At 64.9% G+C, this 26,906-nt stretch overlaps 3 protein-coding genes across 4 annotated transcripts; 1 reads left to right on the plus strand and 2 right to left on the minus strand.

Moving 5' to 3' along the window:
• Positions 1 to 1,095: 1,095 nt before the first annotated feature.
• On the minus strand, positions 1,096 to 14,078 carry RASAL3 (RAS protein activator like 3). Its single transcript, XM_062598424.1, has 19 exons — positions 14,006 to 14,078; positions 12,133 to 12,535; positions 11,266 to 11,390; positions 11,081 to 11,165; positions 9,132 to 9,211; positions 8,919 to 9,007; positions 8,717 to 8,849; positions 7,701 to 7,799; positions 6,394 to 6,948; positions 5,432 to 5,576; positions 4,969 to 5,113; positions 4,091 to 4,327; positions 3,272 to 3,473; positions 3,018 to 3,121; positions 2,349 to 2,655; positions 2,148 to 2,270; positions 1,873 to 2,072; positions 1,516 to 1,591; positions 1,096 to 1,412 (listed from the first exon to the last, which is right to left on the minus strand). Exons 2-19 carry the CDS (start codon positions 12,533 to 12,535, stop codon positions 1,263 to 1,265), a joined length of 3,258 nt encoding a protein of 1,085 aa, XP_062454408.1. The 5' UTR covers positions 14,006 to 14,078; the 3' UTR covers positions 1,096 to 1,262.
• On the minus strand, positions 13,594 to 17,506 carry PGLYRP2 (peptidoglycan recognition protein 2). Its single transcript, XM_062598347.1, has 4 exons — positions 16,684 to 17,506; positions 15,258 to 15,468; positions 14,884 to 15,178; positions 13,594 to 13,623 (listed from the first exon to the last, which is right to left on the minus strand). The coding sequence occupies exons 1-4, from the start codon at positions 17,504 to 17,506 to the stop codon at positions 13,594 to 13,596; spliced, it is 1,359 nt and encodes a 452-aa protein (XP_062454331.1).
• Positions 17,507 to 20,221: 2,715 nt separating this feature from the next.
• On the plus strand, positions 20,222 to 25,787 carry LOC134152763 (ultra-long-chain fatty acid omega-hydroxylase). Of its 2 annotated transcripts, XM_062598374.1 has the most exons (12): positions 20,222 to 20,437; positions 21,364 to 21,508; positions 22,050 to 22,103; positions 22,184 to 22,311; positions 22,729 to 22,850; positions 23,359 to 23,626; positions 23,943 to 24,009; positions 24,086 to 24,215; positions 24,293 to 24,426; positions 24,506 to 24,570; positions 25,118 to 25,200; positions 25,546 to 25,787. In XM_062598374.1, exons 1-12 carry the CDS (start codon positions 20,264 to 20,266, stop codon positions 25,769 to 25,771), a joined length of 1,596 nt encoding a protein of 531 aa, XP_062454358.1. In that variant the 5' UTR covers positions 20,222 to 20,263; the 3' UTR covers positions 25,772 to 25,787. The 2 variants fall into 2 exon arrangements, with proteins under 2 accessions (XP_062454358.1, XP_062454359.1); XM_062598375.1 differs by lacking the exon at positions 22,050 to 22,103.
• The last annotated feature ends 1,119 nt before the right edge of the window (positions 25,788 to 26,906 follow it).

Here is a 26,906-nt window from a genome sequence, read left to right on the forward strand (position 1 = left end):
CCAAGGCATCCCTGATCCTGCACCAGGTCCCCATGACCCTCCCCTGCTCCTGCCCCATAGCCCTGCCATGGGGTCCCCCTGGCCCTACCTGAGGTCCCCATGGCCAAGGCATCCCTGATCCTGCACCAGGTCCCCATGACCCTGCCCTGCTCCTGCCCCATAGCCCTGCTGTGGGGCCCCCCTGGCCCTACCTGAGGTCCCCATGGCCAAGGCATCCCTGATCCTGCACCAGGTCCCCATGACCCTCCCCTGCTCCTGCCCCATAGCCCTGCCGTGGGGTCCCCCTCGCCCTACCTGAAGTCCCCATGGCCAAGGCATCCCTGATCCTGCACCAGGTCCCCATGACCCTCCCCTGCTCCTGCCCCATAGCCCTGCTGTGGGGTCCCCCTGGCCCTACCTGAGGTCCCCATGGCCAAGGCATCCCAGCTCCTGCGCCAGGTCTCCATGACCCTGCCCTGCTCCTGCCCCATAGCCCTGCTGTGGGGTCCCCCTGGCCCTACCTGAGGTCCCCATGGCCAAGGCATCCCAGCTCCTGCGCCAGGTCTCCATGACCCTGCCCTGCTCCTGCCCCATGGCCCTTCCCTGGGTCCCCATGGCCATGCCACCCCTGTTCCCATCCCAGTTCTACAGGTCCCCCTGGCCCTACCAGCCCCAGCCCTGCCAGTCATGCCCCTGACTCTGGTGTTTCGCTTCCTCAGAGCAGGGACCCGACCACCCCTACGGGGGTCCCTGCAGCCCAGGAGAGCCTGCGGGTCTCTGTCACCCCTTCACGGTGCCGCTCGCTGCTCTGGGGCTCTGTGGGACGCCAAGGAGCTGAGGGGTGATGGTCTCCTGCCCTTGTCTGGTGACTCCGTTTGAGGGCTTAGCAGTGGCATTTTTCAGCGGTCTCTGATTTTTGCCAACTAGGCACAAAAGCCTCCAGCTCGATAAGTGTCCTCAGCTCTTGCCCTGCAGCCCCAGGGCCACCAGAAGTGCTTGCATCGCTCACGATGAGCTTGGGGATGAGGGGCTTGCTGTGGTGGCAGGACACAACCAGCACCTTATTGCAGCAATACAGACACTTTATTGCCTGGGGATGGGAGATCCTGTGAGATGGGGGGGGGTTAAAAAATCCTTGGAAAGGCCCAGGGAGAAGCAGCACTAGGTGCTGGAGAAGGTGACGGCAGGGGCCAGGCCACCGACGGGCAATGAGGACACGGCGGAGACCGAGGGGAACGAAGGGAGGGGAGCGGAGCCGTGTCGGCCCCAGGACTGGGGCTACGTCACACGCTGGTGGCCTGGGCATCGTCACCGTTCTCGGCTCGGCTTGGCACCAGCGACCGGCGCGCTGTCCTGCCAGGGTGGCCCAGGAGCTGGGCGATGGCGCTGCGCAGCTCCCCATGCTCCCGCTCCAGCGCTGACAGCCGGCTCTCCTGCAAAGCCACCGTGTCAGTCCCTCGCCGCAGGACACTGGGAGCCCTTGCCCAGCTCTGCTCACGCCGGGAGCGAGCCGGCTGCGCACCTCCTGGCTCTTACCAGCGCTCTGCCCTTCTCCTCGCTGGCCTTCAGCCTCTCCAGGTCCTTCTTGCGGGTGCCTTCAGCAGATGTCAACCTAGAGCAGACCAAGATCTACCAAGATCCCAACCCGCAGTTTGCAGCCCTGGTGTCATCATCACCGGATGCCCAGCATTGGGTGCATGGTGCAGACCCCATCATCACCATGTGCCCAGATCTGAGTGTATGGTGCAGATCCCATCATCACTGGGTGCCCATGCCCAGAGGTGGGCGCGTGGTGCAGACCCCGTCGTCACTGGGTGCCCGGGATTAGGTGCATACTGCAACCCTCTCAGTGCTGGGACTTCCCAGGGCCACCACGTCCCCCATGGTCCCTACCTGGCGCCTAGATTGACCAGGCGAGCGTTGGCCTCCTCCAGCTGTTGCTGGAGGCGCTCGAGCTGCTCATGGTGCTGAGCCTGCTCCTGCCGCAGGACGTGGTGCTGAGCCTCCGCCGCCTCCACCCGCGCCTCGGCCGCCCGCTGCCTCTCCCGGCTCTCGGCCACCTCCTTCCGCAGCGCCTCGAGGAGCCGCCCGTGCTGGAGAGACGAGCATGAATGGGGCACCCAGCACCCGCCGCTCGCGGAGGGGACCCGGAGGGGTGCCGGCGTTACCTTCTCCAGCGGCCGCATGGCGTAGAGCTCGCTCGGCCCCGCCGCGGCCTCCTCCGCGTAGCGCTGCCACGGCACCGTGGACTTGCGGGGCAGCGATGCCGACAGCCGCAGCTTGGAGCGGCCCTAGGAGGGCAGCACCCGTCACAGCCCGCCCGGCTTTGCCACCCTTGAGTTCACGCCACGGTGGCGGTGGTCCCTTACCGGGGCATCGCGCGGGACAGAGGGACCCGAGACATCGTCGCCCGGCAGCTCGGCCACGTGCTCGATGCTGCTCTGCTTGCGCAGGCGCCGGGAGGCTTTGCTCTGCGCCGGCACGCTCTGGGTGCGTTGCACGTTCCTGCGCTCCCGGGTTGGCCGTGGAGATGGCTCTGGTACCGGTTCTGGTTCTGGTCCATCTTCTCGGCTCCGGACCCGGCGGATGCTGATGAGCGACTGGCTCTTGATGAGGGGGCTGTGCTTGCTCAGCTCTCGCGGTGGCACGAAGCCTGGCTTAGAGGCCTCCGCTGAGCTGCGCGGGGAGGTGGAGGGTGGCTCAGATGGGCACCGGTGAGGGAATAGACCCAGGTGGGACCAGAACCAACCCCTAAACCCAACTGGAACCAGAATCACCCCAATCCAACCAGAACCAGAAGCATTTCCTGAACCCAACTGGGACCAGCATCACCCCACACCCAGCCAAGACCAGAACCATCTCCTGAATACAGCTGGGAGCAGAATGACCCCAACCTGGCCAGGACCAGAACCATTCTCTGAACCCACCTGGGACCAGAACCATCCCCAAACCCATCCTGGTATCTTCTGTATCCACCTCTCTCCAGACCCCCTGTCCCTGCCCATCCCCTTGTCCCTGCGTGTCCCCCTCACTGGTACCTTCGCTCAATAGTGGAGCTGAGCCGGACGGAGACGGGGACTGGGGTTCCCTCTCTGATGGCGGTGAGTATGGTGGGCAGAGGCTCCAGCTCCTCCTGTGTGGCCTGCCAGGACAAGACAGGGCTGTTATGGGGCTTGCAGGTGGCCACAGGGTAGGCACCATCTGTGGCAGTGAGTGCCCAGCTCCACACATGATGAAAAGGAGCCAGCTGGTCTCACTGGCCACCCCGGGGACACGTGAGATCAAGTGGCACCTGATCCAGGCCAGAGAAAATGTCACAGAGCAGGAGGTGGAGGGTGGCAAGCTCCAGGGCCAGGTCCACGTAGCCATCATAAGTGGTCATGTGGGCGCTGCTCTCAGGGTTGGCCACGCTCTGCAGGAAGGTCGTCATGGTGCTCCAGTTGTGCTCCAGGAACTCGTTCATGAAGCCCATGTATGCCTCCTTCTCACCAAACCTGGGGGCCACAGTGTTTGGTCATCCACGGGCCAGGCCACGGGCCAAGGCACTGCCACAGCCATGGGATGATCCACCACCATGACCATGGGCCAAGGACATGGGCTAGGACACTGCCATGTCTTTGGACCAGGCCACCATCATGTCTTCAGGCCAGGCCACCACAAGTCATGCTCATCACTTGTGAGCTCATGCTCGCAGAGAGATTCTGCATGAGATTCTGCTGGTGAGAACACACCAGCCTCATGCATGGAGTGGAGAAGTCCCCTGATGCCCCATGGATGATTCATGACACAGGGAACATCCCTGGTATCCCATGGTGTGGAGTGGACATTGCTGCTGCCTGATGGTATGCTGGGGAAGTCTCTCCTGCCCCATGGCCTGTCCTTGGTGTGTAGGAGATGTCCCTGCTGCTCCATGGAACATGGGAGACAAATCTACTGGTCTATGAGGCATAGGAGAAGTCCCTGATGCTGCATGGCACGTCGGGGACATCTCACCTGCCCCGTGGTACTTAGGAGACACTCTTGCTGCCCCGTGGTGGTCTATGGCATGCCCAGCCCTGCTGCGCAGGCACATCAGCTGTCCCCTCCCCACCAGTGCCATGCTAGGACGTACGTGGTGAAGTTGGCCAGGTTCTGGATGACCTTGGCCACGAGGGTGAGGGTGCGAGCGGTGGCCTCACTCGGGTACTCCTGGACGAGGCCGAAGAGGCTGGGCGACATGACGGCGGGGCACAGGAACCGCAGGAAGAGGGAGGCCGAGACCAGACGCTGCCCGATGCCCTCCTTGCCCCGCGCCGCGCACTCCTCCTGCCACGCGGCGAAGATCTCGCCCAGCTCCACCGGGAAAGCGCTGCGGGGAGCGATGGCACAAGGGGTGCCGGGACAGCAGGGTGACCCCGGAGACCCTCCATGTACCCATGCGCCGTGGTATGTCCGTGCCCATCCTTGTGCCTCTCTGCATGCCTGTCCTCGAGTTTGTCCCTCGGTCCTTCCTGGTGCTGGTGTGTGTCCCCATGCCCATCCCAGTGTTGGTGCCCATCTACAAGCCCATCCCCATGCTGGTGTCTGTCCCCAACCCTGTCTTTTTGCCCATTCTGGTCATGGTTCTTGCCCCCAAGCCCATTCCTGTGCTCATCCTGGTGCTAGTGCCTGTCCCCAACCCCATCCTGGTGCCAGTGCCCATCCCCATGACCACCTGGTGTCCATCCCCAACACCATTCCCATGCTCGTCCTATTGCATGTCCCTATGCCAGACCCTCTGCTGGGGCTGTACTGCCCCATGGCCAGGCCATGGCATGTAGGGGATGGCCCCATGGCCATCCCCGTGCCTGTCCCCATACTCATCCTGACGCTGGGACCCATCTCGATCGCTATCCCAGTGCCGGTCTCCAAGCTTGTCCCCATGTCTGTCCCATTACACGTTCTAGTACCATCCCCAATCCCATCCCCGTGCCGATGCCCATTCCCGTGCCGGCGCAGAGCAGCCCTCACTCGCAGGATGCAGCGATGCGCTGGAAGGTCTCCTCGCAGACCTGCCGCAGGTTGTTCTGGTTGTCAGAGAGGTCGGGGCCGGAGCATTTGCTGGGGTCAACCTCGCAGCTATCATCTGAGGTGCAGAGCTGGGCCACCGCCTCACCTGGGCACCACAGGGACAGCCCATGAGGACGTTGCGCAGCCACTGCTGTGGGCCACAAGCCCCTGTGCCACATCCGTGTGGATGTCCTGGAGGTTTCCTCCACCCTGTAATGCTCCAAAGTGCCTTGGTTGTGCCCAGTGTCTCCTGCACCCCATAACACCCCATAACAGACCATCTCTTAATGTCCTGGCCAGGGCCAGCATGTCCTGAAACCCTTATAATGCCTCATTAGAACCCATAATGCCTGGGCTATGCCCAACATGTCCTGCACCCCATAACATCCTGTAACACCCCGTAGTGCCCCTAAAAGCCCCGTACCCAGTGTGTCCTGGAGGTACTTTCCTCCCACCAGTTTCATGTACTCGTCAATGGCCTTGGTGGCCAGCGTATTCTCGCGGAAGATGAGCGCCTCGCGGTCGTCAAAACGGTCCAGCTCAGCCACGCCAAGGTCGATGAGGAAGGCCTGTGGGGTGGAACGGCATCTGTGGGCTCAGGGGGCACCCGGTGACCCCAAACTACCTTGCCCAACCTGGCCTACACAGTTTCTAGCTCCGCTGAGACCTCTTCAATTGCCTTTTGTGTCCCATCCTGTCCCATTCCCTCTCATCCCACCGCATCCCAAGCCATCCCATCCCCAACTAGGTGGTGCCTGGCTTGCATGACTCATCCATGCCATGCCAACCCATGCCATGCTGTGCCAACCCATCCCATCCCATCTCATCCCATCCCATCCCAAACCTGTCTGGGCAGTTCCAGCTCTTCTGGCACCCCCCAAACCACCTTTCCCATCCCATCCCATCCCATCCCATCTCATCCCTTTCCCACGTGGGCAGTGCCCAGTTCTCCTGGCATCCATAACTCATCCATCCCATGCCATACTGTGCCATCCCATCCCATCCCATCCCATCCCAAACTCATCTGGGCAGTTCCAGCTCTTCTGACATCCTCCAAATCACCTTTCCTAACCCAAAGCTTCCCTGCCTAAACAGTGCCCGACTCTCCTGGTACCCCCAACCTGCTGTGCCCATGAATAACCAACCAAGCAAAGCCAGTTTCACTCCCATCTCACCCCAACCCACCATGCTCATGTCAATCTGAGCTATGTCTAACTCATCCCAATCCACCGGGAAATGTCCATCTCACCCCGAACCCACCACGTCTGTGTCACCTTGGGAAATGTCCAGCTCACCCCAAACCCACCACGTCTGTGCCACCTTGGGAAATGTCCAGCTCAACCCAACCCACCATGCCCATGGCACCCCGAGCGGCACCTACTCTACCTTGGCCTTGCCAGTGCTCTGCAGGACGTGGACCAGGGCCCCAGCCAGCTCCTCCTTGTGCCGCACGGCGATGACAGGCTCCAGGCGGGCGCACAGCTCCCGGTAGTGGAAGGTGATGAACTCGGCCAGCTCCTTGTAGCGCACGATGGGCAGCACCCGCACCTCCTGGTAGCGCCCGCGGATCCTCACGGCTGGCGGCCGCTCGCGGCCTGACGGGTGCCCGGGGCCGCTCAGTGGGTACCAACGCTCCAGCGGTTGCCTCGCGGCCGCCGCTAGCTCGCTCAAGGGGACGGTGACGGAAGCCAGGGGCTCGCGGGGCCGCCCGTCGTCCTCTCGGCACAGGGCCAGCGTGAGGGTGCGGGTGCGGGGCAGGGCGGCCAGCTGGAAGAGCTCGCCCCAGAAGAGCTCGCCGCCGGGGCCGGCCGCCTTGGCCGTGGTGCGGGCGTAGAGCGCGCCGTCCAGGTGGAGCTGGCAGCGGAGGCGGCGACGCGGCGGCAGGTCCCGCGCTTCGTACACCCAGAGGCTCAGCGCCAGCTCCACGCGCTCGCAGTTGTCCTGGGCGCGTGGGACGAGGTGGAGAGGGGGACGGCGTCAGCGCCCCGCGGGGACAGGAGGGGATGTTGGGGGTGGAAGGGGATGGATGCATCTGTGGGGAGATGGAAGGACACCAGGGGACAGGAGCGGGCATGGAGGACAGGATGGGGTGGTCAAATCTTCAGAGGGATGAAGGGACAGGAGAGGACATGGGGGACAGGAGAGGACATGGAGGAGTGGGAAGGGATAGACAAATCTTCAGGGGGACAGGAGGGAGCGGACGAATCTTCAGGAGGATGGTGGGACAGGAGAGGACATGGGGGACAGGAGAGCACATGGGAGACAGGAGGATGAACGGGGGAACAGGGAGGGGTGGCCAAGTCTACTGGTGGAACAGGAGAGGACCCCAGGGACAGGAGGGGCCAGCCAAATCCACAGGCGGATAGCGGGACAGGAGGTGACGTGGAGGAACATGATGGGACGGCCAAATCTACCGGGGGACACCAGGGGGACAGGAGGGGACATCCAAACTAGCGGAAGGACATGAGAGGACACAGGGGGGACAGGAGAGGACATGATGGGATGGCCAAGTACCCGGAAGGGACAGGAGGGGACGATGAGGGTGGCCAAGCTCCTGGTGGGACGGGAGGGGACATGGGACAACAGGAGAAGACATGAAGGGACGGCTGAGCCCCTGAGGGGACGGAAGGGGATGCAGGGGTTGGGGGGGGGTCCCCTGCCACCCAAGGGACGTCTCGGGGTGCTGGTCCCACCTTGTTGGGCTGCACGGTGCGGCGCAGGTTCTCGATCCAGCGGTCGCGCTCGGCCAGGGACGTGCAGCCGAAGGAGCGGCTGCCCTCGCTGGTGATGATCTGGGCGCGGGGAGGCTCTTTTTTTACGGTGGGGGCACCCAGGGGTGCCTGGAGGACTCTAGCATGGGGCGTGGGGAGGGGGGCTGCACCAGGAGATTGCAGGGACCCAGTCAAGGGGCTCCTGGGTGCTGTGATGGGGCTGTGCTTGGGGTCCTGGGTGCTGTGATGGGGCTGTGCTGGGGGTGCTGGGTGCCCAGATGGGGCTATGCTGGGGGTGCTTGGTGCCCTGGGTGCCTCCATGGGGCTGTGCTGGGTGTCCTGGGTGCCCTGGGTGCCTGGATGGGGCGGTGCTGGGGGTCCCGGGTGCCTGGATGGGGCAGTGCTAGGGGGCCTGGGTGCCTGGATGGGGTGGTGCTGGGGGTCCCGGGTGCCTGGATGGGGCAGTGCTGGGGGTCCTGGGTGCCCTGGGTGCCTGCTTGGGGCTGTGCTGAGCGTCCTGGGTGCCCTGGGTGCCTGGATGGGGTGGTGCTGGGGGTCCCGAGTGCCTGGATGGGGCAGTGCTGAGGGTCCTGGGTGCCTGGATGGGGTGGTGCTGGGGGTCCTGGGCACCCTGGGTGCCTGGATGGGGTGGTGCTGGGGGTCCCAGGTGCCTGGATGGGGTGGTGGTGGGGGTCCCGGGTGCCCTGGGTGTCTGGATGGGTGGTGCTGGGGTCCCGGGTGCCTGGATGGAGCGGTGCTGGGGGTCCCGGGTGCCTGGATGGGGCAGTGCTGGGGGTCCCGGGTGCCCTGGGTGCCTGGATGGGTGGTGCTGGGGTCCCGGGTGCCTGGATGGAGCGGTGCTGGGGGTCCCGGGTGCCTGGATGGAGCAGTGCTGGGGGTCCTGGGTGCCTGGATGGGTGGTGCTGGGGGTCCTGGGTGCCCTGGGTGCCTGGATGGGGCGGTGCTGGGGGTCCCGGGTGCCCGGCAGGCGCCCGTACCTGGAAGCAGAACTTCTCGCCCACGATGCTGCCGTGCACCGGCCGCACGATGACGTTGTCCCCGGTCAGGTCCAGCTCGGCCGCGCTCGGCGGTGGCAGCAACGACTCGCGGGAACCCGTCCGGCTCGGGACCCTGCGACGGCGGTGTCACCGGCCGCCCTCCTCGCGCCCCACGTCCCCCTCCGTAACGCCCGTGTCACACCTCTCGCCGTCGGCGCCGGGCGCTGCCGGCGTCTCCGGTTTGACCCCGCCGCGGCCTTTCCGCTCCCGCAGTCGCTTCCATAACAGCCCCTGGGAAAGGGGAGGGGGATGGAGGGTTGGGGGGATGAGATGGGGGCATCTGCACTGCTTTGGGTGCTGAGCACCCACCTCCCGCCGGCAGCGCCGGCACCCGGGGCGGACGGGCGATGCTCACCTTGACGTTGCCGAACTGGGTGGATTCGCTCTCTGCGCCTCTCGCCGCGGCCCGGCTGCTCCGCTCGTCCGCGGGCGCCTCTGCGAGGAGGGAACGGGTGCTGAGTCAGATCTTTGCACCCATCGGGGGGGGCCAAACCCAGCCCACGATGCCGGAACCCAAGGAAGAACCCAAACATCTGTGTCCTCCAGGTCCTGCCCGACCTTGGGCGCATCCTTGACCCAAGAGCTCGGTTGCACGGCTCCATCCTGCACCTCCGGGCAAAGGTGGCAGCTCCAGCACCCGGTCCGGTTCCCCGGGGCGGTAACTCACCCCCGTGCGCGGCGCACAGCAGCCAGCGCCGAGTCCCCATGGTGCCACCTGCCCTCGCTCCCCAAGCGGCGGGGAGGAAGGCGAAGGCGCTTATCGCTCGAATCGGCGCACGCAGCAGGGCGGGAGGAAGCGGTGACGGCAAGCGGGCGCTTCCTCCCTCCGCGCGCGCCGGGCTCGGCGCCGCGGACGGCGCGGCGCGCGGCACGGCTGCACGGCACGACGCGGCGCACGGCATGGCGGAGAGGACGGTGCAGGGCGTGGGGCACCAGATAGGACACGCCATGGTGCGCAGCACGGCGCTGGGCATGGGGCACAGCATGCGACAGGGCATGGAGCAGAGGACAGGACACAACATGGTGCATGGTGTGGTGGAGAGGATGGTGAAGGACACGGTGCATGCTATGGTGCACCACATGGGACATGCCATGGTGCACAGCACGGTGCAGGGCATGGTGGAGAGGACAGGACACAACACGGTGCATGGCGTGGTGGAGAGGATGGTGAAGGACACGGTGCATGCTGTGGTGCACCACATGGGACATGCCATGGAGCACCACATGGGACATGTCATGGTGCGCAGCACAGTGCAGGGCATGGTGGAGAGGACAGGACACAACATGGTGCATGGCATGGTGGAGAGGATGGTGAAGGACACGGTGCATGCTATGGTGCACCACATGGGACATGTCATGGTGCGCAGCACAGTGCAGGGCATGGTGGAGAGGACAGGACACAACATGGTGCATGGCATGGTGGAGAGGATGGTGAAGGACACGGTGCATGCTGTGGTGCACCACATGAGACATGCCATGGTGCACAGCATGGGACATGCCACGGTGCACAGCACGGTGCAGGGCATGGTGGAGAGGACAGGACACAACACGGTGCATGGCGTGGTGGAGAGGATGGTGAAGGACACGGTGCATGCTGTGGTGCACCACATGAGACATGCCATGGTGCACAGCATGGGACATGCCACGGTGCACAGCACGGTGCAGGGCATGGTGGAGAGGACAGGACACAACACGGTGCATGGCGTGGTGGAGAGGATGGTGAAGGACACGGTGCATGCTGTGGTGCACCACATGGGACATGCCATGGTGAACCACATGGGACATGCCATGGTGCACGGAATGGTGCAGGGCATGGTGCACCACATGGGACAGGGCATGAAGCAGAGGACAGGGCACGACGTGGTGCATGGCGTGGTGAGGATGGTGAAGGACATGGTGCATGCTATGGAGCACCACATGGGACATGCCATGGTGCACAGCACGGTGCAGGGCATGGAGCACCACATGGGACAGGGCATGGTGGAGAGGACAGGGCACGACGTGGTGCATGGCGTGGTGGAGAGGATGGTGCACCACATGGGACACGCCACGGCGCGCAGAACGGTACGCAGCGTGGCGCAGGGCTCGGGACAGGGCATGGCGGAGAGGACAGGACACGACGCCGTGCACGGCGCGGTGGAGAGCACACCGCACGGCGCGGTGCGCGGCACGGCGTGCAGCGTGGCGCGTTGCACGGCCACCATCCACCACCGTGCCGGCGGCACACCCACACACACGGGGCCCACATCCGTGGCCACCACCCACCCCCCGCAGCGCGTGGCGTCCCGGGGCAGCTTCGCTCACCGGGGTCCCTCCTGCCACTTGCTGGCTGCAGGTTGGTGCTCTCGGAGTTGGAGCTGCCGGTCCAGTTCCTGCTCCTGAACAAAACCTGATGGCAGAGATGAGTCAGGTGCCACCACGACACCCACCTCGGTGGCTCCTCTGGGCCTGGGGTGCCCGGGAGCCTCCTGCAGTGCCACTGGCCTCACCTCCTCATCTCTGCCCACGAGCACCAGCTGGCCATCCACTAGTGAGAAGTTGGAGACATCCCACACCGGGGCGTCGGGCGCGGGAGCCAACGGGATGGGGGGCGCACCGGGGCTGCTCTCCGGGGCTGCAAGCGCAGAGCGGGGTGTCACGGGTGGCTGCCGGCCGTGGCACTGCTAGGCCTGCCCATGCCCGTGGTCCCCGTGGTGAGGCTGGGGGACACGTGGCTGTGGTCGTGTCGCCACGATGATGCCAGGGCACACGCGGCCTTGGCCTTGGCATGGTCGGGGGCAATGGTGTTGGAGGACGCATTGCCATGACCATGTTGCCGTCGGGGTGGTGATGCTGGCAGGCATGGGGCCACAGTTGTGCCGTGGTTGGAGCAACGATGATGAGGGACACGTGGCCGTGGCCATGTCACCATCAATGCTGCACGTACATCCACAGTTGTGCCACCTCTGGAGCAACAGCGCTGGGGAGTGCGTGGTGGTGGCCATGCCACCATCAGTGTGGCAATGCTGGGGCATGTGGCTACAGTTGTACCACGGTTGGCATCATCACCCCCAATCTTTCACCATCTCCCACTATCCATCACCCTCCAAACCATCACCTTTCATCAGCACCCACCACCCACTGCCCTCAAACCATCACCATCACCCCCCACCTGGCACCATCACCCTGCATTATCTGCCACCCATTGCCTCCAACTCATCACCATCACCCTTCGTCATCACCCACCACCCATCTCCCCCAATCTATTCCCATCACCATCCATCATCGCTCCACCATTTACTAACCCCAACTCATCACCCAGCCACCCACCACAACCCCCAGCCCAGCAGGTCTTCTCGCCTCTGATGCCCCCATACCTGGAGCTGCATAGTGAGGCAACCGCTCAGCCTTGGCCCCGCTCTCCATGGGGCCCTTTCTCTTGGACATGGAGCGCAGATACTTCTGCAGCGTGGCCTTACCACCCTCGGGACCCCGCGGTTCCTTGGCCACCTTGGAGGGGGCCGAGAAAGCCCTTTGGAAGAGGGACCTCCGGGCATTAGCTTTGGCCAGGCTTTGGGTATGAGAACTGCCTTTTCCAGCACCATCATCAGGACCATCAGACTCGGGGTGGCTGTAGGAACGTTTCCAGCCCTGGAGCCGGGCCCAGCGGCGGCTGCCTGGGGACGCGGTGCCCCGTTCGGGCTCCCGCTCGCCCGCCACCGCCGTTCGCCACTTGTAGGTCTTCAGCAACATCTCAGCTCCCGGTTTCTCCACCTCCATCTGCAGGATGGCGACAGCCACGTTGGCCGGGGGAGGACGGCGGTGGGAAGAGGACCCTTAAGATGGCACCCACGTCCAGGGATCGCAGTGCAAGCGGCCCTGCTGGGGCACCCTTATCTGGACACCCATGTCCTGGTACTAACGTCCAGGCACCCCAATCTGGGCACCCTTATCCATGCAGACGTGTCCAGACATCCACGTCCAGGCACCCACATCCTGACACCCAAATCTGGACATCCCTAGCCAGGCACCCACATCCAGGTGCCCCATATCCTGGCACCCCCATTCAGGCACCCAGATCCAGGCACCCACATATAGACCCCAACCCGGGCATCCCCATCCTAGCACCCACATCTTGACACCCGTGCCCAGGGCCCCCTATGTGGGAACGCCCATCCAGACACTCCTATCCGGCGCTCCTGCTGGGGCACCCATGTCCAGGCACCCTGATCCAGCACCCCTGGCTTTGTGGCATGGAGAAAGGTCCCTTCAAGGTGGGGTGATGATTGAGGGGCAGCTCCTATGGGTGTCCATGGCTCATGGCCGTGCCCACCCAGGGGATCCCTGTCCATATGGGTGCTCATGGCATGGGGGTGATTGTGCCCACCCAGGGAGTCCATGTCCCCGTGGGTGTTCATGGCATGAGTGTGGCCATGCCCACCCAGGGGCTCCCCACCCCCATGGGTGCTCTTGGCATGGGGATGGCTGTGCCCACCTAGGGGTCCCTGTCCCCATGGACATACAGGGGTGGCCGTGCCCACCCAAGGGCTCCCTGTCCCCACACGTGTCCACATCGGATCCTACCCGGCACCGAACCGGTCTCTCCGCGTGGCCCCGCCAGGGTGCGGCAGCACCAGGACTTAGTGACACCGGGGCGCGGTGGCCCCGGCGTAGGGTGACACCGGGGGCGGGTGGCCCACAGCCGCCCTGGCCCCGGGTGCAGGCGGGCGCAGAGATGCTTCCGTTGGCGCCGCGCTTCCCCCCCCCCCCAGCACCGCCACCGCGTTTCCTCCCTCCGCCAGTTCCTTCCGACGCGAGGCCCCAGCGATGGGTGCTCCTCACCCGCAGGTGCACGCATGGGTGCAGGCCTGGGGGGGAGGAGGGAGGTGAGAGGGGGGCTAGCTGCACCCCAAGGCCACCACATGACGACATCTTTCATCTCCAGGCCTGGCCCGGGGTGCAAGCGAGTCGGGTGCTGCTGCGGTAGCACCCGAATTGGGACGGGGGGGGGGGGGGGCAAGCACCCAAGTGCCGAGCTGGGGTGGGTGCCTAGACCTTGGGGTGGGGGGGTGCAGCTGTGCCAGCAGTTTTGGGGTCCCTTCAGCCACGGTGTCACCCGCGTCCTTGCATCCGGTGCTCCCCAGCAACCCCCCACCCCCTCCTATCCTCCTGGTGCACCCATCGGTGCAACATCACCCCAAGGTGACACCCACCGCCATGTCCCACCACCACCACCACCCCGGTAGGTACCTTGGGCGCTCGCTGCCCGCCGCGGCACCCGGGCTCCGGCCGTCCCGGTTGCTGCCGGAGGCCGCCCCGGTTCCTGCCGTGGCTTCCCCATGTGACCAGGCAGGAGTTTCAGTCACACCCTCACCTCCGCCTCTGCACCCGCAGATGTTTCTCCGCGCGCCAAGCCGGGGGGCCGGCTCGCGCGCCGCCGCCGCCGCCGCCGCCGCCACCCCAGGGCGCGCCAAGCGAGGCGAGGGGGAGAGCCACGACGCGCCACGACCCGCTCCGGGCACGCTGTTCTGCTCTACGTTACGTGCGCAGATCCGGGGGTGTCATTAGGTTTCAGAGTGAACGGGCGGTGGGGAAATGTGTGCTCGGGCCCTGCAGGTGGGGGGGGGCGCTGGGTGAATGGAAACAGGATTTGCACCAACGTGAGGCTTAAATGCACGCACACGGCTTTACACGCGTGCACATACGTGTGCAAACACACACGCCACAGAGGATCGAGCCCACGTAGAGGTGATGCCCCCCACCTCACCCCGTGCCTCAGTTTCCCCAAATGCTCTCCCAAGCCGCCAGCCTGGCATCAGTTTTATTGCTGGGAGATTTCCAGCCCTTCGACCGCTCCGGGTTCGGGATAGCTCCGGCCTCCATCCAGGCTGGCACCCATCGAGCCAGGATCCATCCGGACTAGGATCCATCCGGGCCAGCGTCCATCCTGGCCAGCATCTGCGCCGTCGATCCTCACTGCGAAGCAAAGAAGCCGAGATCGGTCCCGGCACGCCGCATCCCGCCGGCCTCAAATCCCCAGCTCCCCCAAAACCCTCCCTAGTTCCCGGCTCAGATCGCCATCATTAGGTTTCAGAGTGAACGGGTTCCGAACTCGCCACGCAGCTCACCTGGAAGCCGTGCCAGGTCTCGATCTCGCGGAAGAGCGAGTCGCCGGGACATTCGGTGCGTCCCATCTGCCGGTGACCCCGGAGGGTGTAGTTACGCCGCAGCCGGCCGGCCCGCACCGCGCAGGGCAGGAAGGCGTCGCGCACCAGGGCCAGGGCGTCGGCGTCGGGCGGCCTGGCCGTGTAGTCACCCACGTAGCTCACGCCGTAACCCTGGCGGTTGTAGCCGCGGGTGTGGGCGCCCACCCAGTGCCAGCCCCGGCCCTCGTAGAGGTACCCGTCGGAGCCCACCACGAAGCTGCGGGGCGCCGAGAACGGGTTAAATCGGGCGCCGCGGAGGCCGGCGGGTGCCCGGCGGGTGCCCACCCTGCGTTCACCTGTAGCCGATGTCGTCCCAGCCGCGGGCGTCCTGGTGGAAGCGTTGCATGGAGCGCATGGCGCGGGCGCAGGAGGCGAAGGTGCGGCACGGGGCGCCCGGCTCGTACGTGTGGTGGATGTAGACGAAGGGCAACGGCGGCGACAGGGCGCTCGGGGAGCCTCGGTAGGGACGGGCGCCCCACATGCACCGGGGCATCACGGCCGGGCACTCTGCGGGTGGTGGGAGCGGGGCTGGTGGTGCCTGGCCACCACGAGCCCCCTTGGGATGGGGGACGCGCTTGGGGACACGCGGAGATGCGGCTGGAGACATGACAAGCTCTTTCTGGGAACCCCCTCGGGGACAGAGTGAGATCAGGCTGGGGACCTCCTTGGGGACATGGCGAGGTCCAGCTGGGAACCCCTTGGGGACATGGTGAGATCAGGTTCTGGACCCCCTTGGCTTGGGGACATGAGAGCATCCCACCAGGGTGCCCTTATCCAGAGGTCACGGGAGCATCCACCCAAGGTGTCCCTTGAACTGGGGACATGGTTGCATCTGGCTGGGGACACCACTGGCTTGGGGACATGGTGAGGTCCACCTAGGGACCCCCTTGCCCAGGGACCTGCTGTCTTGCAGACATGGTGGCATCTCTCTAGGGGACATGCTGGTATCTGGCCGGGGGACATGACATGACACTCTGGGGGACGCGATGGTGTCTGGGGATCTGCTGTCTGGGGACACAGTGATGTCCAGCCAGCGGACACGCTGGTGTCCAGGGACTCCCTGTCTGGGGGACACGCTGGTGTCCATCCAGGGGACACGCTGGTGTCTGGGGACCTGCTGCCTTGGGGACATGCTGGTGTCTGAGGACCCTCTGTCTAGAGGACATGCTGACTTCTGGCCAAGGGACATGCTAGTGCCTGGTGACCTGCTGTCCAGCGACACCTCAGTGAGTGTCTGGGCACCCACTGCCTGGGGGACACTCTGGTGTCCATCCAGGGGACACCCCAGTGTCTGTCGGTCAGAGGACACCCCGATGTCCATCTAAGGGACACCCTGATGTCCACCCAGGAGATACTCTGATGTCCATCAGTCAGAGGATGCCCCGGTATCCATCTAGGGGACACTCTAGTGTCCATCAGTCAGGGGACACCTTGATGTCCATCTAGGGGACACCTCAGTGTCCATCCCTCAGGGGACACCCTGGCGTCCATCTAGGGGACATCCCAATATCCATCCAGGAGATGCCACCTCGGTGCCCATCGGTCCCAGACCACGCAGCACTTATCGCTGCCCAGAGCTCGACTCCCCGCTAACGGTGCCAGCTCCTGGGTGGCCAAGGGGGTCCCGTGCACCCACCCAAGTGGGTACCCCAAGGCCACCCGGCACCTTGCCCCCGTGCCTCCACCCCGGTGGCTACTTGGTGCCCCGTGCCACCTCCCTACCTACGTAGGCGTCCGTGAAGTCCTGCGCCGCCCGACGAGCCACGGCCGCCACCTCCTCGTCCCCCACGTCCTCCAAGAGGGACCGGGTGGCGGGCAGCACCCGCAGCAGGCGCAAGGCAGCTGCCACCTCCTCCTCCAGCTTCCCCTGCCCCGTCCGGGTGCCGAAGCGCCCACGCCGAAAGCTGCTGGGCGCCCGCTCGCCCGCTGCACCATAGGAGTAGTAGCCCCGGAGCAGGGCGGCGAGCGGCACCGGCGCCTCGGCCAAACGGGCGCCCAGCAGCACCCCGTCCAGCGCCCCGTTGGCGAAGGCGTCGGAGACAGGCGATGGAGGGCCCTCCAGGGTGAAGACCTGCGGGTTCTCCACGTCGTCCCAGCACCCGCCGGGCCCCAGGGTGGCCTGGCTGCCATTGGCGCGGGCCAGCAGATAGGACATCCCCAAGGCTTCGGCCACGGTGACGGCGTAGAGCGGGTCGGCGGGCGCCGGCGTGGACGTGGCGGTGAGGACGGGTGCCGTTGGGGCGCACTTGAGACCCGCTTCGAGGCCGGCGAGCAAAGGGGCCACGGCCACGGTGGAGCCGTCGGGTGCCAGCACCACACCGCGCTCGAGGGCCTCTGGGTGCAGGAGCTCGGTGAAGAGCGCCCGCTGCTCGGGGCTGAGGGCCGGCAGGGTCGGTGGGGCGGCCGGTGCGGCACCCAGCACGGCGCGCTGCAGTGGGGTGCCGCCGCCGCCCAGCGCCCGCCCCAACTCCGGCACGCCGCCGGCGAAGCCCTCTGTGATGTTCGTGGCCTCCAGAGCTTCCATGATCTGCACCAGCATGTCCATGTGGTGCGGGAGGTGACCTGGAGCAAGGAGAAGGCACGTGATGCAAGGTGGGTGCACCCGGAGCAAGGGGAAAGGATCTGGAGTAAGGTGGGTGCACCCAGAGCGAGGTGGGTGCACCCAGAGCAACGGGAATGGACCTGGAGCAAGGTGGGTGCACGTGGAGCAAGGTGGGTGCACCCAGAGCAACGGGAATGGATCCAGAGCAAGGTGGGTGCACGTGGAGCAAGGTGGGTGCACCCAGAGCAATGGGAATGGATCTGGAGCAAAGTGGGTGCACATGGAGCAAGGTGGGTGCACCCGGAGCAACGGGAATGGATCCGGAGCAAGGTGGGTGCATGTGGAGCAAGGTGGGTGCACCCAAAGCAACAGGAATGGATCCGGAGCAAGGTGGGTGCATGTGGAGCAAGGTGGGTGCACCCGGAGCAAGGTGGGACAAACACACGCAAAGCACCGCGAAAGCGCCCGGAGCAAAACAAATTCACCCAAAGCCGGACAAACGTGTCCGGAGCAAACGCCGAAAAATGCTCAGAGCGAGGCGAAAACTTCCGAAACAAAGTGAAAGCTGCCGGAGCAAAGGGAACGCGCTCGGAGCAAGGGGAACGTGTCCCGCAAAACCGTGCGCGTCCCAGGAGCAAGGTAAACGGGGTCGGAGCGAAATAAAACGGGGTCGATGCAAAATAAAACGGGGTCGGAGCAAAATAAAACGGGATCGGAGCAAAATAAAACAGGGTCAGAGCAAAATTAAAACGGGATCGGAGCAAAGTAAAAACGGGATCGGAGCAAAGTAAAACGGGATCGGAGCAAAGTAAATGGGATCGGAGCAAAATGAACGGGATCGGAGCAAGAGAAGCGGGCTCGGAGTGGGCAGCCGTGCACACGGCGTCGGCACGGCGCGTCCCAGCGACCTCCCGGCTGCGGCGATCCGGGTGCAAATTCCACCTCCGATTTCCCGTGATCGGAGGGGGAAAAAGTGGCCAGAGGCGCCCGGGATAAAGGGAACGAGGGGGAAACGGTGGGAATTTTTGGAAGCGTCAGGTCGTGGGTGGGAGAAAGTGCCCAGTCGGCACGCGAACACGCTAAGGACATGCTAAGGACACGCTAAGGGCACGCTGAGGATGCACATGATGCCCCCATGCCGTGTTTTTTTTGGGGGGGAGGGGGGAACCTGTGGCATCGCCGGGGTTGGGCAACAGCCCAATGGGATCTGGAGCCGGCGGGCGCCGTGACACGCGTGACACGGCGTGACACGGCGTGACGTACCTGTCGCGGGCTGGCTGCAGAGGCACAGCAGCACGGCGAGACACCGCACGCGTGTCGGGAGCATGTTGTCCCGGTCGGCACCAGCACAAGCGTGTCGGGGGAGAGCCGGACTTTGTCCCCTCCCCGGTGACATGGACGTCACCGGAGCAAGGCCTCGGCGCCGGGGGGGGGGGGGTGGCACTTCTGTGCGCACACGCAGCACGTGTGTGCACGTGCACATGCACACACAGGGATGCGTGTGCGTGCACGCGGTGTGCATATGTAAGCGTGTGCGCAGAGGGCGCTTGCACACGCATGCACATGCATGAGGGTGCACGGGGCCGCACACGCGCACGCGTGTGGATGTGCACGCACGTGTGCACGCATGTGCGTGTGCCACCGTGCACGAGTACCTGCGTGTCCGTGCAGAGGCATCCGCGTGCACGCACACGCGTGAGCACCCGTGCACACAGCTGCGCGTGCACCGCAGGCCCCGCTCCCAGCCCAGTTCCTTCCCAGCTACCGCAACACCTGCACGACTGGTTAAACTGGACCCCATCTAGAGGGGGGGCGGGGCTAAAGTGGGGGCGGGGCTTTTCCCTGCCCCGCCTCTCTGGCATGGGGCCCTTAGGTGCCCCACCTCCCCCCCCACCCCAAGGTCCCCTCTCCCGCGGCTCGTAGAGGTTGAGCTCCCTCTCCTGGAGGCTGCTGGTGAGGTGGCACCGTGCCTGGGTGTCCCAGCACCCACGGGTGGGGTGACAGGGCTGCATCATGCCATGGGTGTCCCTGCACCCATGGGGGGGGGGGTGACAGGGCTACACCGCACTGTGGGTGGCCCAGTACCCATAGGTGTGGTGCTGGAGCTGCACCATGGGTGTCCCAGCACCCATGGGTGGGGTGACAGGGCTGCATCATGCCACAGGTGTTCCAGCACCCATAGGTGTGGCAGTAGAGCTGCACCATAGGTGTCCCGGCACCTATGGGTGGGGTGACAGGGCTGCATCATGCCAGGGATGTCCCAGCACCCAGGACACGCTACCACGACATGTGTCGGTGCATGATGCTGCCAGAACACGCGTTGGGGCATGATGCCACCGAGAGACATGTTAGGGGGGACAAAAGCACCAGGACACGTGTTGGGGGGCAACACCCCGAAGACATATGTTGGGGTGGGGGTGATACCACCAAGATACGTGTTTTGGAGACAAGACCACCAGGACACAGGTTGGTTGTGAGGAACAAGACCACCAAGACATGTTTTGGGGGGTAATAACCTGATGACACACGTTGGAGGGGGGTGATACCACCAGGACCCCGGTGAGGGTTGGCTGCCGCCACCACCAAAACACGCGTTCAACCACCACTGCCAACACACGTGACCGTGTCACCTCCCCGGGGACGTCTGCACGCCTACGCCCGACCTCTCCGCCGCAGCGCAAAGTCCGTCAGCGGTCACGTGTGAACGTGGGGCGGGGGAAGACCGGAGCAGCCTGCGTCCGTGGCCGGAGCCGCGTGACCATGTCGTGGCTGGCTTGGGTGACCCCGGTCTTGCTCCTCACCACCATAGCCCTGCTCTTCAGCGGGCTGTGGCACGCCGCGGCGGCCGGGTGCCAGGTCCACAGCACGTGGCGCCGCCTGCGCCGCTTCCCGTGCCCGCCCTGGCGCAACTGGCTGTTGGGTCACACGGGCATGGTAAGAACACGCGTGTCACGTGCCGTGGGGCGCCCGGAGGGGAGCAGGAGGAGGCGTTGCGGGTGCTTGTCGCTGTGGGACTCAGCTCGGTGTGGCAACGCTCTCCCCACCAAAGCCACCAGGGTAGGCAAGGAGTCCACGTGACCAAGATGTGGGAGGTGGCCTCCAGGGTGAGGTGCCCATGCAGGGTGGTAGCCCACGGACCCCACAGAAGAGCCACAGCACCCCACAGGGCTCTGGGTCTGGCGTCGGAAGGGTGGTTTGGGTGTCCTGGCTGCGTGCGGCGTGGCACCGGGATCCAGCTGTGGGCACGTGACGCATCCGTGATCAGTGCTCCATCCATGGACACGTGACCCATCTGTGGACCCACTGATACATGCCACGTCCATGGACACATGCTCCATGCATGGACCATGTGCAATACCCATGGACCCATAACCCAAACATGGATGGATGACGTGTGCCCATCCATGGACTTTTGGCCCATCCATGGACCCCTGTCCCATCCCTAGACATGTGTCCCATGCATGGACTCCATGCTCCACCCATGGGTGTGTCCCATCCATAGGCATGTGTCCCATTAGCGGACCTGTGTCCTATCCATGGACCCCATGCCCCATCCATGGACACGTGTTCCATCCAAAGCCATGACCACATCCCATCCACGAACATGTGCCCCATCCATGGACCTTGTGTCCCGTCCACGAACACATGTCCCAAACCTGGACACGTGTCCCATCCGTGGACATGTGTCTAGTCCCGTGCCCCATCTGCCTACACATGTCCCATCCATGGACATGTAAGCATGTCCCCAAGACCAACCTTGAGCCCCAGGTGCATCCCTGAGATGGCCATGAACCCAAGGTGAGCAGGTCCCAAAGTGGCCATGAATCCACAACCTCAGCCAACCTGTGCCCACACCGCAGGCGAAGAGCACAGAAGAAGGCCTGCAGAACGTGGATGACGTGGTGAGGCGATACCACCACTGCTGCCTCTGGTGGATCACGCCGTGGCTGCCCATCCTCCGCCTCTTCCACCCCGACACCCTCCGGCCCATGCTCCTCGCCTCAGGTAGCCTTGGGGGGCTCTCACCCACCTCGTTCTCCCTGGGCCGGGATGGTCCCTAGGCCACCAACATGTGGATGAGGCTCTTTTGACATCCTCCAGCTGGCCCAGGTCCTGCCTCGGTGTCTGGGGACTCGGGGCCAGAGGCTGGATGTTCTCGTGGCACAGGGCGCTGTGAGCCGCAGCGGTGCGGGGGGGGATGGTGGCATCACGGGATGGTCCTCGGTCCCACACCAAGGTTCTCCAGGGCACCCAAAATGTCACCCACAGCTGACCCAGTGAGCACCCAGACACTCGTCCCACGGGGCCCCAACCTCACTCCGTCGGGACTCGTCTGCCCTACCCACCCCCAGCAGCCGCGTGCCTCGCCTGCTGCTCGGCGTGACGCCCACCGAGCTCTGCCGGTTCTCCTGGGGTGGCTCAACCCAAGGATGCACGAGCAGAGGACCCCCCCCATCCCTAGGGACCCCAGCTCATCCCCTGTCCCCCCTCTCAAGCCATGGGAACAGGACCCCGGGGACCATTCACCAGCTCTGCTCCCTTGCAGCCTTCGTCGCCCCAAAGGATGAGCTCTTCTATGGCTTCCTCAAGCCCTGGTTGGGTGAGTGAGGACGGCTGGGTGGCATCAGTGGCATGGTAGCACCCGTGGGTGCCTGCCTGGACCCAGGTTTCTCACCACAGGGGACGGGCTGCTACTGAGCCACGGGCGCAAGTGGGCCCGGCACCGGCGCCTGCTGACGCCGGCTTTTCACCCCAATGTCCTCAAGTCCTACATGGGCATCTTCAACCAGAGCACGGAGATCATGCACGTGAGGCTCCCTGGCCCGTGATGCCTGCGCACTGACCCTGACTGCACCCAGACCCCACACCTGGACCCCAACCTGCACCCACTGCCCTGCACCCAGACCCCCATCTGCACCCAGACCCCAACCTGCACCCAGTGGCCTGCATCTGAACCCTGTACCTGGACTCCAAACTGCACCTGCTGTCCCACATGTGGACCTCAACCCACACCCAGACCCCAACCTGCACCCACTGTCCTGCACCCAGACCCCCATCTGCACCCAGACCCCAACCTGCACCCACTGCCCTGCACCCAGATCCTAACCTACTCTCGGACTCTGCTGCTCCATACCTGGACCCCACTCTCAGACCCCGACCCCCACCCAGATGCTCACCCACCTCTGGATCCCGACCCACACCCGGTCCCTGTCCTGCACCCTCAGGCCAAGTGGCGGCGGAAGGCAGCAGGGGCGCCGGTGGTGCTGGACGTCTTCGAGTCCCTGGCTCTGCTCACCCTCGACACCCTCCAGAAATGCATCTTCAGCCACGACAGCCACTGCCAGGAGTGAGCGCCACCACGGACCCTGGGTCCCCCTGGATCCACCCCAGTTCACCCCCCCCCCCGCCCAGGACCCCCCTGCTGGGTGCTCCGCTGCCCCACCTGAGCATCAGTGTCCCCCCTTGCTCCAGCTCGGCCCCCCACTGTGGTCCCTCCCCACCTGGGGTCCCTCCTTGCCCCAGCTCGGTCCACACCAGGGTTCCCGCAACCCAGGGTGCTCCCTTACCCCAAATCTGTCCCCCCATCATGGTCCCCTCACCCTGACTCTGCCCTTTCCAGCCTCCCCCTCTTGCTCCTGGAGGTGGGGAACTCTGTCCCCACCAGTGTCCTCCAACATCCCAGCTCTGTCCTCCCAGCAGTGTCAGACCCAGTCTGGCCTCTGACGTCCTTGTGGGCAGGAGGGCCACCCCGTGTCCCCAAAGCAGCACGACACCAACTAGGAGGTGTCCAGGCTGAGGGGATGCATTTGGTGGCCCAAAGCACCTGTCCCCAGCAGTCCCCCCGTGTCCTGCAGGCAGCCCAGCAAGTACGTCGCGACCATCCTGGAGTTGAGTGCCTTGGTGGTGCGGCGCCAGCGCCAGCTGCTCCATCACCCGGACTGGCTCTACCACCTCTCAGCTGATGGCCATCGCTTTGCCCGCGCCTGTGCCACCGTGCACAGCTTCACTGCTGCCGTGGTTCAGGGTCGGCGCCAGGAACTCGAGCGCCTGGGCCACCAGGCCTGGCTGGAGGGCCACCAGGGCCGGAGCATGGACTTCATCGACCTCTTGCTGCTTGCCAAGGCAACTCTGGGATGGGGACATGGACAGTGTGGCCATGGGGAAGGTTGGCCATAGGGTGGTGGCCATGGCGGAGAGTAATGGCCATGGGAAGGGGTGGGCCATAGGGTGGTGGCTATGGGAGATGGGGGTGACCATAAGGACATCGGTGGCCATGGAGAGAGTTGGCCATCAGGAAGGTTGGCTGTAGGGTGGTGGCTGTGGGAGACAGTAGTGGCCATGGAGAAGCTGGCCATAGGGAAGGATGGTGGCCATGAACAGACTTGGCCATAGGGTGGTGGCCATGTGTAGCCCCTCTGCTGCCATGCTCCCATTGCAGGATGAGGACGGTCAGGACCTGTCGGATGAGGACATCTCAGCTGAGGCTGACACATTCATGTTTGAGGGTGAGGGGGTGCCACAGCGTGGTGGGTGGTGGGTGCTTGCAGCCAGGGGTCCCACACTCACCCCTCATCCCTGCAGGTCACGACACTACCGCCAGCGGCTTGGTGTGGCTGCTTTACAACCTGGCCTGCCACCCCCACCACCAGGAGCGGTGCCGCCAAGAGGTCCAGGAGCTCCTCAAGGACAGAGAGGTGGAGGAGATCAAATGGTGAGAGACCGCCTGTGACCCCCACCCCGAATTTGAGGATGCTGGGGTCACCATCCCTCACACCATGGTCCCTGCAGGGAGGATCTGTCCCACCTTCCCTTCACCACCATGTGCATCAAGGAGAGTCTCCGGCTGCACCCGCCGGTTACTGCCGTGTCACGGCGTTGCACCAAGGACATCGCGCTGCATGACGGCCACGTTGTCCCCAGTGGTACGGCTTACCCACGTGGCCCCCAGTGGCCTCACCCCCGTGTCTCCTGTCCCTAACATGTCCGTTTCCATCCCACCAGGGACCACCTGCCTGCTGAGCATCTACGGGACACACCACAACCCGTCTGTGTGGCCCGAGCCCCAGGTAGAGCCCCGGTGACCCAGCTGCGGTGGTGGACCCACAGGGAGACAATCCTGCGGTTGTTGGGCTCCCCAAGGTGGCAGCATCCCTGTTACCCTGGGCTTGGGCCATGTGTCACCGTCCTGGTACAGACACGTTGACCTCATGCCACATGGCACTGTGCTGGCATAGACATGTCCCATGTGCCACGTCATTGTGCTGGCACAGACACATCCCTTTGGGCCATGTGTCACTGTCCTTGCATGGACACATCCTTCTGGGCCACCATTCTGTCATGGACATGACCTCTGTGTCACGTGTCACTGTCCTAGCGTGGATATATCCCCTTGGACCATGTGTGGCTGTCCTGGCACAAACACGTCCCACGTGCCATGTGTCACTGTCCTGTCATGGACATGTCCCCCAGGCCACATATCATCATCCTGGCATGGACACATTCCCCTGTGCCACATGTCACCGTCCTGGCATGGACATGTCCCCCTGGGCCACGTGTGGCTGTCCACATGTGCCACATGTCCCCCACCAGTGTGACGACATCCTTTTGCCCCAGGTCTTTGACCCACTGCGGTTCAGCCCGGAGAACATGCAGGGACGGTCCCCGCTGGCCTTCGTCCCCTTCTCTGCCGGGCCCAGGTAAGCCCCACGAGGCACACGCGTGTCCTCATGTCCCCTCCCAGGCACGCACGTGGAGGGGGGTTAGTCATCCCTGCACCAAGTTGGCCCGTCGCAAAGGCCACGCTGGCCCCAACCTCGTGTTTCCACGAGGCTCTGTCATCTGCTGCATCACCCCCAGCTCTATGTCATCCCATGGTCTCCTGTCCTATGTCACCCACCGGGGACATTGCCACGAGTGTCCCAACACCTTCGGGCGGCCACCGGCTACCCGCGCCCGTGAACAGGGGGGTCCGGCCGAGCTTAGAGAGGGCTTAGACACGTCCGGGTTCATGAGCAGTGACGCGGGGACACGGGTGGCTGCAGGAACTGCATCGGGCAGAGCTTCGCCATGGCCGAGATGAAGGTGGTGGCGGCGCTGACGCTGCGGCGCTTCACCCTGCGCCTGGCTGAGCGCTGCCCGGTGCGCCGCAAGCCCGAGCTCGTCCTCCGCCCCGAGGGCGGCCTCCGTCTGCTGCTCGAGCCGCTGGCCGGGGTGCCGTGGCCACGGCGCGGGGACCACGGAGGCGCCACGGTGGGGACGGGTGAATAAAAACGTTGGCACGGTGGCACTGGCATCCGGTAGCTGCAGCGGCGCAGGGCGGTGGGGACGGATGGGCTGGAGCGGAAACGGTGACGATGCCACGTGGGCCACCTGGCAATGTCCTGGCGTGGACATGTCTCCTGGGCCACGCGGTGCCATCTGGGTGTGGTTGTGTCCCACAAGCCCACTTGGCAACGTCCTGGTGTGGACATGTCTTCTGGGCCACACGGTGCCATCTGGGTGTGGACGTGTCCCACAAGGCCACTTGGCAACGTCCTGGTGTGGACATGTCCCTCTAGGCCACACGGTGCCATCTGAGTGTGGATGTGTCCCACAAGGCCACTTGGCAACGTCCTGGTGTGGACATGTCCCTCTAGGCCACACGGTGCCATCCTGGCACGGATGCGCCCCCATGGGCCAACGTCACCATCCGCACATGGACACGTTCCCCCGGGGCCACACGGCACTGTCCAGGCACCGATGTGTCCCCACGGGCCATGTGGCACCCTCCAGGCATGGACACGTCCCCCTGGGTCACACGGTGCCACCCTGGCATGGATGCGTCCCCCTAGGCCGTGTGGCACCATTTGAGCAAGGAAATGTCCCCATGGGCCACACATTGCTGCCACGGCCTGGTCACAGACCCTGACCCACATGTCCTCCTCCGGTCAAGGCCGGGTCCCGTGGGCCACGTGGCACCACCCGGGCGAGCACACGTCTCCCCGGCCCTTGCGTCCTCCTCCCATCGCGGCCACGTTCCCCCGGCCACGTGGCACCATCCCAGCATGGCCACATCCTCCTGGGCCCCGTGTCACCCACCCCGGGTTGGGGGGGGGGGGCGCTGATGGCAGTGGCTGCCATGATGCTCATGGCGGGGGGGGGGGGGGGAACAGGGCAGGGGTCAGAGGGCGCGCGGGGTAGGGGGGCGGGCGGGTCACCGAGCCTCAGTCCCACAATGCACCGCGCCCGCCCGGCACCAGGGAGCAGCGGCGGCCGTGAGGGGAGGGGGGCGGGGCGCCAGCGCCACGTGATACAGGGGGCGGTGTCACCGGCCGGAGGGGGGCGGGGCGTGCGGCAAGGGGAGGGGCGGGGCTTTACCGACCGGGGAGGAGCCAGGGGGCGGGGAGGGGAGGAGCCAGGGGGC

Source organism: Rhea pennata, chromosome 33, assembly GCF_028389875.1.
Source record: "Rhea pennata isolate bPtePen1 chromosome 33, bPtePen1.pri, whole genome shotgun sequence".
In the NCBI taxonomy this organism is placed as follows: domain Eukaryota; kingdom Metazoa; phylum Chordata; class Aves; order Rheiformes; family Rheidae; genus Rhea; species Rhea pennata.